The 12,854-nt window shown below is 38.7% G+C and overlaps 1 protein-coding gene across 6 annotated transcripts in view; it reads left to right on the top strand.

Annotated features, from left to right (window-relative positions):
• The first annotated feature begins 4,072 nt into the window (after window positions 1–4,072).
• The window catches only part of MDFIC (MyoD family inhibitor domain containing), a 52,211-nt gene continuing 43,429 nt past the window's right edge, over window positions 4,073–12,854 (top strand). Inside the window, exons 1-3 of one of the 6 annotated variants that reach the window (XM_068997194.1) lie at window positions 4,073–4,089; window positions 4,306–4,387; window positions 6,487–6,642. In XM_068997194.1, the coding sequence (XP_068853295.1) occupies window positions 6,552–6,642 (91 nt within the window). In that variant the 5' untranslated portion in view covers window positions 4,073–4,089; window positions 4,306–4,387; window positions 6,487–6,551. Of the gene's footprint in view, window positions 4,090–4,305; window positions 4,388–4,676; window positions 4,836–5,854; window positions 6,039–6,083; window positions 6,219–6,486; window positions 6,643–12,854 lie in introns of those variants that run through there. The other 5 variants (XM_068997158.1, XM_068997185.1, XM_068997174.1 and 2 more) reach the window with 5 other exon arrangements.

Here is a 12,854-nt window from a genome sequence, read left to right as displayed (position 1 = left end):
GTACTGGTATTTTTTTTCTTTTTTCAGTTGTTAAGATATAGGTGAGAAATGACTGTGCAAGACAGCACAGTTGTGAGTGAGAAGCATGAGAAAATAAATTCTGTTTCTATGTATAGCAATGACTTTTTGTCAATGATTTGGTTGTGCATTCAGTATTATGGACTCATAATGTGCAAATGCATTTGGCTGTTAATACACGTTCACAGCTTACATGTTAGTGATTCCAAAGGAGCTGTTACAATATATGCTCTGAATATGTATGAGGAGTAATACACAATATGTAAGTAAGAGCATTCTATATTATGAAAATATAAGATAGAATGCACAATATTTTTAATACCCATTCACAACGTACTCTCTTGCAGCTCAAAACGAGCATCTGTAGTCCGTATTATGAACTCCTATTAAAGATGTCCAGAATTAACTAAATTTTTATAGACCTCAGAATGTGTTATTGTGATCTCATACAGCAATATAACATACACTATTCTGTTCCACTGCATTATTTATTCTATTTGTAAAACATATTTGGTTTAGTATTTTCAGTTTTTAAATTTTTGGGAACAGATGATTAGTTATTCTTTTCACATGGAAATACTTTTGGTTTCGTAGAATTCTAGAAAAGGTATTTTTTTAAACATCATTTGATATTGGCGATTAGTTTGATACTGCTGAGAAAAGGTAATGTAAATTTCATGAATACTCACAATTGTAAGGAATGTGCATGAAATACTAATGTAGAATATTGCCAGATCCAGATACTTCTCAGGCTGCAAAAGCATAAGAAGCCTCATTAGCCTGAAAAGCATCAGAAATATTTTAATTTTTTTTTGGATGCTATAAATACAGCCTCTAGGATTATTAGGACTAAATGTTTCAGGTAAATTCATTATGTGATTATAAATTTACTAAGTCTCTATATAGCTCCTTTTACAATATTCTGTGTTAAGATAGCTACACTTTTTAATCACTATTCCCTTAAAATTCCTGCCTGGTTAACTCAAAAGATGCTGCTGTCCATCACTTGCCTTTGCTGCAATGATCTTTTATGTCAAGACAAGTTCCAAATAATCTTCAATGCCTTAAAAATCAGTGCAGAATTTGAAAAATTAATTTTTTCTGAATTTTAAGTTTCTTCTGATGCCCTAAATAAGTTTTTTATTAATGCAGGTGCAATTATTAACTGTAAAGTGAAAAGCTGAATAACTGAAGGAATATATGCAAATTAATTAACTGTTGCAATCCAGTATAGCTGTAATTGTAAACTGAACACTTCTTGGCTTATTTGTAGGAATGTAATGAATGACTAGTTGACATTTTATTGTGATAAAACATCATTTTGCATGCCTCAATATATTATCTGTTATTTTTCACGAGATCTATTACCTGCTTGAGTGAGCTACTTGCTTGAGCTTGCTAAGCAATAGCTGAAACTACCATAAGCCAGGCCATGACGTGCTTCACCCTAAGCAGGACAAAGCTTGTTCAGCTGAATTCATCTCCATGCAACTCCTTGAACTTTATTAGAGTTACATCAGAAATAATTCACCACAGAGAATTTTCTTTGTTTTAGTTAATAATTTATCAGTTTTACTGAAATCTTTACCACCTGTGGTAGACAACTTTTTACAGAAACAAACTATTTCTTATACTAGTATATTTCTTATACTTAGTATAAACAGAAAACAAAATGGAGAAAAATACCTCGAGCCAGCAGAAAGCATTAAGCCTCATATTTCCTTTCCCCCCACTGTGGAGTCCATCCCATGGCAGAAAAACATCAAACCTGGATAAGGATTGTTTATGGTAGAAAAACACCTTGCTGCCAGGCACAGTACTACTGGAATGAGTTGCTTCTCTAAAAAATAATGTATATCTTTATTCCAGTTATGGTTACGGAAGGAGTTGAACCGGCATGTCTCTAGTTTCGTTTTAGACATTCAACTGTTTATTTGTTTCTATGTTAGTGCTCATTCGAGGTGGATTTCCTTGGCCTAAAAGGGGTTGGTTGCTCTGTTAAGACCAGCTGGTGTCTAAGGCACCATCAATCCCACAGCACTTCATGCTTTATGAAGTACAAATCCTTATCTACAGCACAGCTGCAACCAGCTTTGCCCTGGCACCTGACAATTTACATGGCTTTATACGGGGTGCTTTGCAGAGGGGTAATGTACAAGCTAGGTCGTGAACACCAGAGACCGAAAGTACTCCAAACCAAGCAAGATAGTGATCTTCAAATTCTCTTTTACTGTCCTTTTATACATACATTGTGGGTAATTCTGCTTTTAATCTATATTAAAAAAAAAAAAAAAAAAAATTAAAACCCCCCAAATTGTGTCACTTGTAATTATGTTATTTTACAATATAATTTGGTTTTAACCCCAAATTTAGTTTATTATTATTTAGTCCTTTCAACTATAACTGTCTTTCCATTTCAGCATTGCTGCACTATAAAATATTTAGGAGAGAGATCCTGCCATGATCCTAATACTGGAAAGACTGGTGAAGTTTAGATTAATACACATATGTAGAATTACATATCACAAAGTTCATGTTGTCAGACATAGAAGAAGAATAACTTGAACTCACAGGTACTAAGGTACAAGCAATCAATCACAAAAAGATTCAATAACATTATTGTCCATTATTCAGAACTATTTAAGGGTGTTAAGAGGGAAGTAAAATGTTTTCAGTTTCCTCTGTTCCTCCTGACAGAAGGAAATCAGCATCAGTTAAAAAATAGCCTGGGGAAGGAAAGGGTAGAGTTAGGATGGAGGAAAATTTGACTACCTAGACTTTAATTGATCCTTAAGTAATAGCTACTGACTTTAATTTGAAGAGTTATGCACAATTTACTACAGCATTTCTGAGATGGGCATCTCTGCTATCCACAACTTCCTCCAACACAAACTATCTGAAATTCAGAAACCTACAAACATTAAAAGTTTGCCTTGGAAAATTCAAGCTAGAAATATAGCTCCAGTTTTTAATAATGTGAGTAAACAAACTCTGCAGCTGTTAATTTTGGAATGATGTGGGTTTACTTTATAAAAACAACTTGCATCTGTCTAGAACACTTTATTTTGTTCAGTGACAAGTCTATTTTGACTGCAGGTAATATCTTTTGTATGGCTTGTGTAGGAGCTCAGTCTAGGAAATGGTGATAAACAATTCTGTCCTGAAGAAATATGATTATATTCTACATTTTGTGCACTTTTTATATGTGTGTTTTAAAGAATCTTTTTTAATAAAGAAAGAAACTTGGAGGGCTTTTTCATGGTGACGGTGGTGTATGGGTTTTTTTACGGGGTGTGGTTTTGTGGTTCTGTTTTGGTTTTTTTGGGGTTTTTTTTTTTTTTTTTGGTTGGGTTTGTTTGTGGATTTTTTTTTTTAGGTTGTTTTAGTTAAGGCTTTTTTTGGTGTTTTTTTTTTCTTCCATGAAATTTTAACTTGCCTACAAACTGTATTTATTTTCTATTTACAAGGTTTTTGAATTTCTCTTCACATCAATCCCAAAATCTGCCATTAATTGCCTACAAGACCTGAATTTTATGGTTTAGCAATGGAACACTATATTGGAACACATATCTGCAACAGCCTATAACTCAGTTGCTATAGTAAGATACAGTGTATCTCAAATTTGAAGCCTGCTTGAAAGGCTGCTGGTGTTAGTATCTGAACTGCCCACTTCCTAAGAATTTTCAATAATATTTTAGAATGACACGTATTTTACAGGAAAGTAATACATCATTTATTTTAGATTTGCTGAGTATTTGTTAGAAGTATGTTGTACTGTCAGGAAGTGCTTATGCCAATGAGCTTTGCCTATCTGTGGTATCTCATTAAGAAGCACCACATCTGGACTCATCTTTTGACAATCACAGCCTTTGGTATGTAGTGTGTTGCGTATTGCACAATATTTTTAATGTACTATTTCATGGAATTGTGCTTTTGGTGTATTGAATTCTCTTACCTTTTCTTAATCTGATTTTGTTTAGGACTACCTCTGACTGCATCAGTTGTAATGTCTGCTGAAGATCCTGTAAACTCACTTAGTTGCTTTTAACTCTACAACTCAGCCATGTCAGGGTGAGCTCATCCCATCATCTTTTTAAGGAAGATAAACTGAACGTCATGGAGGTTACCATGTGGGTTTCACAGATAAGGTTAAAAAAACCCACCAAAATGCCAACCCTGGGTGGTATGAACTCTTCAAAGGCATTTATTATCCAATGAAATATTTTGGAAGCAGGGTGTGGTTGGCTAAATTATTGCTCCTCCCACAGCTCTCTGCTGTGTTTCCAGTTTCAGAGAGAAAAACACAAGCTTGCACGTTGAGAGTGAGTCACAACCTTTCTTCTGCCACTGACTCACTTGGGAGTTTGAGGTAAGTCATGCTACCTTATGTCTTGATCACTCTGCTCCCAGGACAGCAAGGAGGGGACTATGGAAAGTTATGCAATGTTTGCACAGATGAAAAGTGCAGATATTGAGAACAATATTATTATTACACAGTAAAATAATAGCTTTGTGTGGCCCAAATGGATTTTTTTTTTACACAGCTGCTTTCCTACATAAAACATATATTTTTTCCCATTTTCCCTAATACATGTTTAAACAAAGACTGTGCTGCATCAAAGAACACCTTAGGTTACTAAAATACTTTAAAATTATAGTATTTTTCAGAGTAAAGCATATGCACCTTTCACCACACTTCTCTTCTGCACCAGCAATGACAACAATAAAGCTGTACAGTGGTGCAAAATTACTGATGACTTCTGAAATAAGTTAGCCCTGAAGGGTGTGGAGTTCACACAGAACTGGCTCCTAGTCAGGTATTTACACTTTATCCTGGTTGTTTTGCAGGCATGTCAGGGAAAGGCTAAACTTTAAGAAGTTAACTTTTAATACCTGAGCATATTCCTTAGCATGTGTGATATCAAAATGAATACCTATCAATTATAGTCTCTTATGCTAGGATGCTGATAGTCTGCAAGTTGCATATTTTATCTTCCTACTTTTGTTTCCCAAAAAATATATCTAAATATCTCACTGTAATGAGACATACCAGTAAAGCTGGCATATTTACTAAACCATAATAAAAAAATCTGCTTGTAAATTTTAAGGAAAATGCATTTTAAGCCTGGGCACACTTCAGTCAAGAAAGGTGACATACTGTGATAGCGTTAAGCAAGGCAAAGCATGTAGCTTATGGACACCAGCACATGTGCAAGCAATAATTGCAGTACCCCATGTCGTGGGCAAGAACAGAGCATGAGACTGATGATCACATCAGACTGTGCCATGGGAAAGAAATGTATTTCCTATATGGAGAAAGTCCAGATAACACTGCTTGGCGGACGGTAGCAGAGGAAGTAGTTTGCACTTTAGGGTTCTACTTTTAAAAACTGCTTGTTCTATTATTCTTCGTGTTGAGTATTTCTATGTGCCCGCTGTGAAGTCCTTTTAATGGATATATCTGCATGTTACCAGCCAGGGGCAGGGGTATCAAGGTCGGCCGCGCCAGCAGGGCCCGGCGGAGCGTGGAAAGGCCGGAGGGCAGCGGGGGCCTGCGGCGCCCCACGTGCCGCTCCGCACTGCGAGGCGCAACTGGTGGCGGGCGATCCAGAGCACCGCGGCCAACTTGGGAGCCGGCGGCTGCGCCATGCAGCGTGCCCCGCACCGCTGCCAGCGCTGCAGCTGCAAACCCTGCCCAGGCGGGAAAGCCTCACTTTCACATCCTCCTGGGGTTTTTTCCCCTTTCTGTCTGACGGGTTACGGTCTCCTGGGGGAATTTCCATGGCTGGAGGCCCAGCTGCGGGCAGCGAGGCGTCCCGCGGCCGGCCGACCCCGCAGACCCGGCCCCGCGCAGCCCAGCCCTGCCCAGCCCGCGGGCCCGTCGCTGGCGGGCGGCAGGACCTGCACAACCGCCGCCCCGAGCCGCAGCCGCCGCCAGCCGGAGTGGGACGTTTCGTCGTCCGGAAATGATGGAGAAGGAGTGACTGTGGCGGCGGTGGGACAGCGGGTGTGAGTGCCAGGTTGTGCGCGCCACTGCCGGGGGAAGGCCCGCGGGCGCGGGGCGGGCGGCGCGGCCCGAGAGGAGGCGGCTGCCGGGACAGGCGGAGCGGCGGCGGCAGAGCGGGAGCGGCGCGAAGGCTCCCGCGGCCGGGGCGCGGCGCAGGGCCGGGCGGCGCGGCGGAGCGGGAGGAAATGCGGAGGTAGGCGCGCCGCGCTGCCAGCCGGCTCCGCCGCGGCGGACGGGCCCCCCCGGCCACCCCCCCGGACAACCCCCGCGGCCGTTCCCGCCCCGCGGCCGCCGCCCCCCGGCCCTGCGGGTGCTCGCTGCAGGGGGCGGGGGGCGCGCCCGCCGCCGCGCCGCAAAGTTGCCGCCGCTTCCCTACTGTCCCTCTTCAGTCCCTCGCTCCGAGCCGTGAGTTTTCTGCTTAAAATACATTAACGAGTCCTTTCATTTGCTTGTTCCTTCAGGGTCGCGTGTTAGTTTTGTTGGAGGGGGGTGCAGGCACTCTGTTACTCGGCGAGAGAGCTGGCAGATGTCCCAAGTGAGAGAGCCTCTTCCTCCGGGGCCTGGAGGGCCAGAGCAAGCAACGACTGAAAACAGCTCTTTGATCTCTCTCCCTCGAGGTAAGTTGCTTTAAAGTTTCTCTGTAATTGTTACGCCGTATATTTGAATGATACATTTACTGACTTGATTTGTGGGTTTTAACCCCTCTTTTCTTTCCCCTCCCCTCTTTAGGGTATCTCTGTAGCACTTTCACTTCACCACTTTATTGTTTTAATCTGAAATTCCCATAAAAAATGAAAAAACAAAACGAAAACAAAACAAAACAAAACAAAAGATGGAAAAAATGCGCTACTCTCAGCACTGATTTTCAGTACTTGAAAAACTGCAGTGATTCAGAGGCAGATGCTGCTCCTTAAAAATTGCTTTTGTTTTTCTCAGCTTTGTGTTTGTGTTTAGAAATTCTTTCCTGTAAAGCTGTCCTTCCAGGTCTTGAAGTAAATTATGGAGGGTTGATCCAATAGCAAGAGCATTGTTGAGGTTGGAGGTCACTTTGCTGGTTTTTTCTTAGATTACTCTGTGACGCTGCAGCTAAAACCAGTTTCTCAGAATATAACTTGTTTCCTATCAGCTGTTCAGAAGGTTGTTTAAAAGTACTTTCATCTTAAAGATAAATTATTTAAGTTATGTCTTACTTGAACAAAATACATTGATACTCTGATCACCTTCATGTAGGGAAGTTTGACAAGGTATATTACAGATTATCCTGAAAACTGAGAAGTCTGTTTACCTGTCAAGTCCTGGTCTGTGAATATGAGACTTTTTTTGTTTATTCATTTACAGCCGCGGTTTTCCAGAATACTCACAGGAGTTTAAACAGTCTCTGAAAAACAGACAAATAATCTTGTTCAAGAACTGTAACTTTATTCATAACTGGTTAACTGGAGCAGAGCCTGGCAACACAGTTGTGCAACTGTGGATTAAAGATGCAGCCTTGTTTTTGTAACTAGGAAAATCAATAGCTATGTGTAATCAGAGTTGAAGACTCCTTTCAGAAACCAGAAAGTATCCGTAGCTAAGTAAAAAAATGTTTTGGCAGGGAGATATAGCAAGTTGGCTTATACTTATCTTATTGTTGGATGTTTTTTTTTGTCCTAGAGAATGACTCATTACTTCTAAACAGTAAAAAATAATAATAAAAAAGATTAAATGCAGAAGATCAAGCATGCGGAACTGAACTGCTGGAATCACATTTTTGCCAGAACCATCAGTACCTGTGATATGTGTTTATTTTCAGTGTGGTGTTTTTATCTTTTAGGTGGTCAGCTGGCCACACTGGTTAAATTCTGCGTGTAGGCCATACATCAAAGTTGCTGAAGTTTTAAGTCAGTGAACTAACTAGCATGGAAAGGGGTCTCGTTCTCACAGTGCCACTTCAAACTGAATTTTCACTGTGAAGTGAAAGTCCTATGTATGATTGTAAATACATGTTCTTTTTTTTAATGAAAAGCAGAGAAATACTGATCTGTCCCTGACAAGTAATGCACAGAAAATCCGAATGACACAATTAAACCTCACAGCTTTCTTAGGCATCAGTAAGGTACAAACAAGCATTATGATTATAGTTTGCGCACTGGCCACACCTATCAAGGCACATGGTTTTAAAGCTTATATACAGTTCACATATAGACAAAGCTGGTTTGTAACAGAAGTCAGCATCCAAATACATAATTTTATTCTAATAAACTTAGATTTAAGGATAATATGGATTCTTAATGTGGATATTTGTTGCTTTTTTCTAGTCTAAGTCTGTTGGGGAAGTGGGGGTGGAAAGAGGAAAAGGTGAGTTCATAACATTTCCAGTCTATATTCCAGCATTTCTGTTGTCAGCTTTGCAGTGTGTGGTTACAGGGTAAGGTAATTCAGATATTCCAGGGCTGAGGAACTAAGATAGTATGTCTGGGACTTTCAACAGCCCCTATCCTTCTATTCTACCCCCAGGACATCCAAAATTACATTGACTTCTCTAGAATTTGGTGATAATTTTAAAAGCTTTGATTGAAGTTCATGTTATTGACCTATAAATGACTTCATCTATTTACAGTGAGATACTTGAAATCTGGGTTGACCTAGAATTAAAGATTCCTTAATCAGGAAAAGATGGCTTATCTTCTATGTAAAATAAAGTATTAAGTGCATTCTAATGAGAAGGAATTTCTCATTTTTAACAGCATACTTTAATGTGCTTTGTATATTTGTTTAACTGATACAGATACCTTATACCCTGGGAACAAACTTTCACTCTTCTGTAGTTCTGTGAGGTACCATCAAGAAATCCAGATATACAAAGTGCTCCTTTTGCTTGCTATCATATACATGCAGATGCTGAAGATTAATTGTATTTTTCCATGAAAGGAAAAGAAACTTCAGTTGGATTTTGAATATTCAAAAATGGCTATCCTACAACTTAGTTAAAGACCAGACAAACTCAATAAAGCTTAGGCAGTATGCAGGGATATTCATCAGTTGTGGACATGGTGAAAACTGGGTTGAGGCATAATTTGGCCTACAGATGTTGTATGCTCTGGCTTTCATGATTTAAAAGAATTTTTCTGTGTTACTTTGACCAATATGTTCTCTCAACATCTCCCCCATCACTGTTCTTCCTTGTTAGTTCATTTTTGAATAAATGCATAAATATTAGTGAGAATCTAGACACCACCCCTATACAATTAGCGTGCTGTGAGAGAGAGCAGATGAAATCCTAGCACTTTCTTTTTTGACAATGTCAAAATTCAACTTCAGTCTTTAAACCATTATCTGTGTCAGTGGGGTCTGCTGCTCTAAGAGACACTGCAGGGTGGAAGGTTTAACCATTTCTGCGATTATGTTAATTTCTGCCACATCCTTCCAAAAGTGTAGCTCTACTTGTGCAGCCTTGTTCAAGATCCTGGTGATGCCCTCTTTCTTGTCCTGTAGCTCATGGACCTTGGAACCAAATTATGATTACATCTACTTGTATTATGTAGTCAGTAAATAGTGTCATGCCTCTGCTCAGACCACTTTAATTTGGTTGTGATCAGGTATTTCTCAACTGGTAGCTACCAAAATAATGTCCCTGAGGAAGGAATGTGGCAATTCGTGACCATTGGACTGTTCGCTTTAAGGAAAATATTTCGTATATCAGAGGCTATGGTGTGATTATTGCCTGGACCATGGTAGACTTTTTTTATTAAATCCTCTGCATTTGAATAAACTATGGAATACAAGAGAGAAATTCAGTGGACATGGAACTACATTTAGAGAATCAGGCCACATTTTAGAAAATGCAGGACTGTCATCTATAAATTATTTGGAATGCTTTTATCTTTGCTTTTTGGTAACTAACTGTAACCTAGAATAACAAAGGAATAATATTTAGCTTTCTCAATTAAGAAAGAAAATCAAAACAATAATTATTATGATAATTAACTTATTATGAAATTGAGACTGATAATTTCACTATGATTACTCTTTACATGATGGAAATCCACAACAATTTTTTATTTTAGTGGGGTGGGGAGGATGGAGAAATCTAGTAGAAATATCAAGGGTCAGATTCCATAAGTGGTTGTTCTCTCTGGTGCAAATCATCTCACTGTTGCTGGATGGAGATGCAGTTCTGATTTGCTATCTCAAGAAACCATATGCAGCAACTAATACTTCCATTCAGAAAATGTACAAAGTACTCCTCTTCAAGAATGTGATTCTAATCTCATCATGTTTTCTGTGCTTAACTGTTTTCATGATGAGGAGCGCTATAGGAATCTGATGGCTACATGAGATTGGGTGACAAAAGACTTAATGCAGGGAATGTTTGGACGTTCTTGGGGCAACAATGATTGCTATCACAATAATTATTCCACTTTACCAGCAACGCCTCAGTGTTATGAGTAATGTATTTTTATTTTAACGTTTAACGTGTGCTCAGATTGCTCAAACTTACCAAAAATTTCCTCTGTAATTGTGTTGTCTCTTGCTATTTGACAAGATTTGAGAGAATCTGTGTTGTTTCATTGCTGTGTGGCAATACTGAGGCATTTATTTAATATTACTGGCTAAAATATCTAAGAATTTGGTAGTTTGTCATGAAAGTATACGTCTGCTTTCAGTTTCATGTGCATACCGTTCTAGTGAAGTGATTCATGCCCACATGGGTGTGATAGACTTGTATTTCATAGAGTTGACTGTAAAGGTCTTGTGTCAAGTTTGAAATATTTTTGTTCCATCTTGTATCACAGGTTTATTTTATATCACAGTTATTCTTCTTCAGTTCAGCTCCGGGCTCTCAGAAGTTAGATTTCTCTTTGCTTCATACACTTTTTTTTTTTTTCCTAATAAGTAACATCCAGCAATGAGTGTGTTATCCTTCTGTTTTTATTTGGATCAGCCATGCAGTTTTGAGGTAAATCTGTTCGCCTCTACTTTGATTTGCATTGTGGAGTGATCCTAGGGTGTGACCTGGAGGGGATTCCTTTTGCTCAAAATAATCTGAAAGCTGCAGGAATGTGCCCAATACACTCCAGCCACTAGTAAGCCTTCAATCTTTGAGATTAAATCTGAGAACTAGTTCAAAGTAGAAAGCCCCTGGAACATGTATAATATGGAATATCCTTAAAGTTAACTCTTGCTGTACAGGCCCAGTTTTATTGGCCCATGCTTTTGCTAATACAGCCATAGCTGCCAAGTATTGCTTAGCACTTCCATGAAACTCGTTTTGTATAAATGTGAAACTTTTTTGGATGAATGACATACATTCATAACTGACTGCATAATTAGTGTGATTATTTTTGAAAAGTTTTCACTTATGTGTTTGACCTTTGTAACACTTAAAATAATGCAGAATACCTATTTTCACATTGCTGTTCATTTTTAATTTATCATGACTCAAATTTGTTCAGAGCTGTCAAACTTCTAGTACTTTCATAGTTATACCATAGCTTGCACCTGCAAAATTCTTTGTAAGTTTTCCAAAAAATTGCTCAGTTAAATTGCTCTAATTTTGAGAAACTAATTTTTTCTGTGGCACTTCTGGAGCCATTGAAAGTTGCAACGAGACATTTAAGGGAAAGCCACTGAAATTAAATTGAATCCAAGTAATTTTTTTTTTAGTTTTAAAACAATCAAACATCTAATTGGATGCTTCCAACTCCATAAATTGTGGATTATCAGTATTAATTAGATGTTCTTAATGAAGTGAGATTGTTTCAGGCAAATGCTGGAATAGGCATTCTGTTACAAACTGTTGAACTTATTTGTTATGTAAAATGCCTAAAACTTTTAGGCATTTCATGAAGTAGATGGTAGGTGTTACTGTTAATGATTACATTGTAAAATGTGATATTATCAGGATTTCTTTGTGTTATTGTTGTGAGCAGTGGAATTCAGCAGGAAGTAGCATTCCTTGCCAGCAAGGTTATTATTGAACAGAGGAAGTGTTAGAAGTGCCGTGTTTGCCACATGCTCTTCAATCCCTCCCAACAATAGTAGGCTTGAGACAGAGAACTGATTGTTACATTTCCTTTTGGAAACATTCTTTGACTTTTTTATTCCTCATAGATCTTCTTATGCATTTGTGTTTATGTTTTGTGACAATTGTTTTTCTTTTGTAATTTTTCTTTTCTTTGAAGGACAAAATTTCATTTGGGATGATTTGAACTTCGCACATGTATTTTTAAATCTGCATCTGCTTGTTACAGGATAAACTCAGGCCTTCTGAGGATTCATCTCAACAACTGGGTCAGCTTTAGGTGCCGAAGTAAACTTTGCCCCATGCTTCCAAATTTTTCCTCCTCCCCTAAGCCGTAGAACTGTTGAACTGTTTGTGACTGCAGTTTTCGAGATCACAGTGACCACTGTGCCAGTCCATTTTGCTTATTTCTCTCTCCTTGATGAGAATGATGCACTCAGGTTTCCAGAAACTTTTCTCAGCAGTTGTTTTTTCTTTACTCGCTATTTGGAGTCCAAATGCAGTCCACCATATTGCTGGTGAACAGAAAATGGATGTGTCATAGCAGCAAAGCCTTCAGTTGTTGCAGCAGAATTCATTAAATTCATTTTATGTACAAACTCATACATTTTATAGACAAGCTCTAAACCTGTTTCTCAAGTCCAGTTTGTCATTTTGCTAGTCATGCACTCTTATGATTCACATTCTTGGAAGTGATGACTGAGTCAACGTATAGGGTTATGTGTCATCTAAAGAACAGAAATCAGCTGCCAATCACACTCTGGGGACATGCAATCCACTTAATGTGGGCACTTGTTTTCATTTTTGTTTTGTGTATGTTACTTC

Source organism: Aphelocoma coerulescens, chromosome 1A (genome assembly GCF_041296385.1).
Source record: "Aphelocoma coerulescens isolate FSJ_1873_10779 chromosome 1A, UR_Acoe_1.0, whole genome shotgun sequence".
Taxonomy (NCBI): domain Eukaryota; kingdom Metazoa; phylum Chordata; class Aves; order Passeriformes; family Corvidae; genus Aphelocoma; species Aphelocoma coerulescens.
The sequence above is the reverse complement of the archived record's forward strand: the minus strand, read 5'-3'. Positions and strand labels throughout refer to the sequence as shown.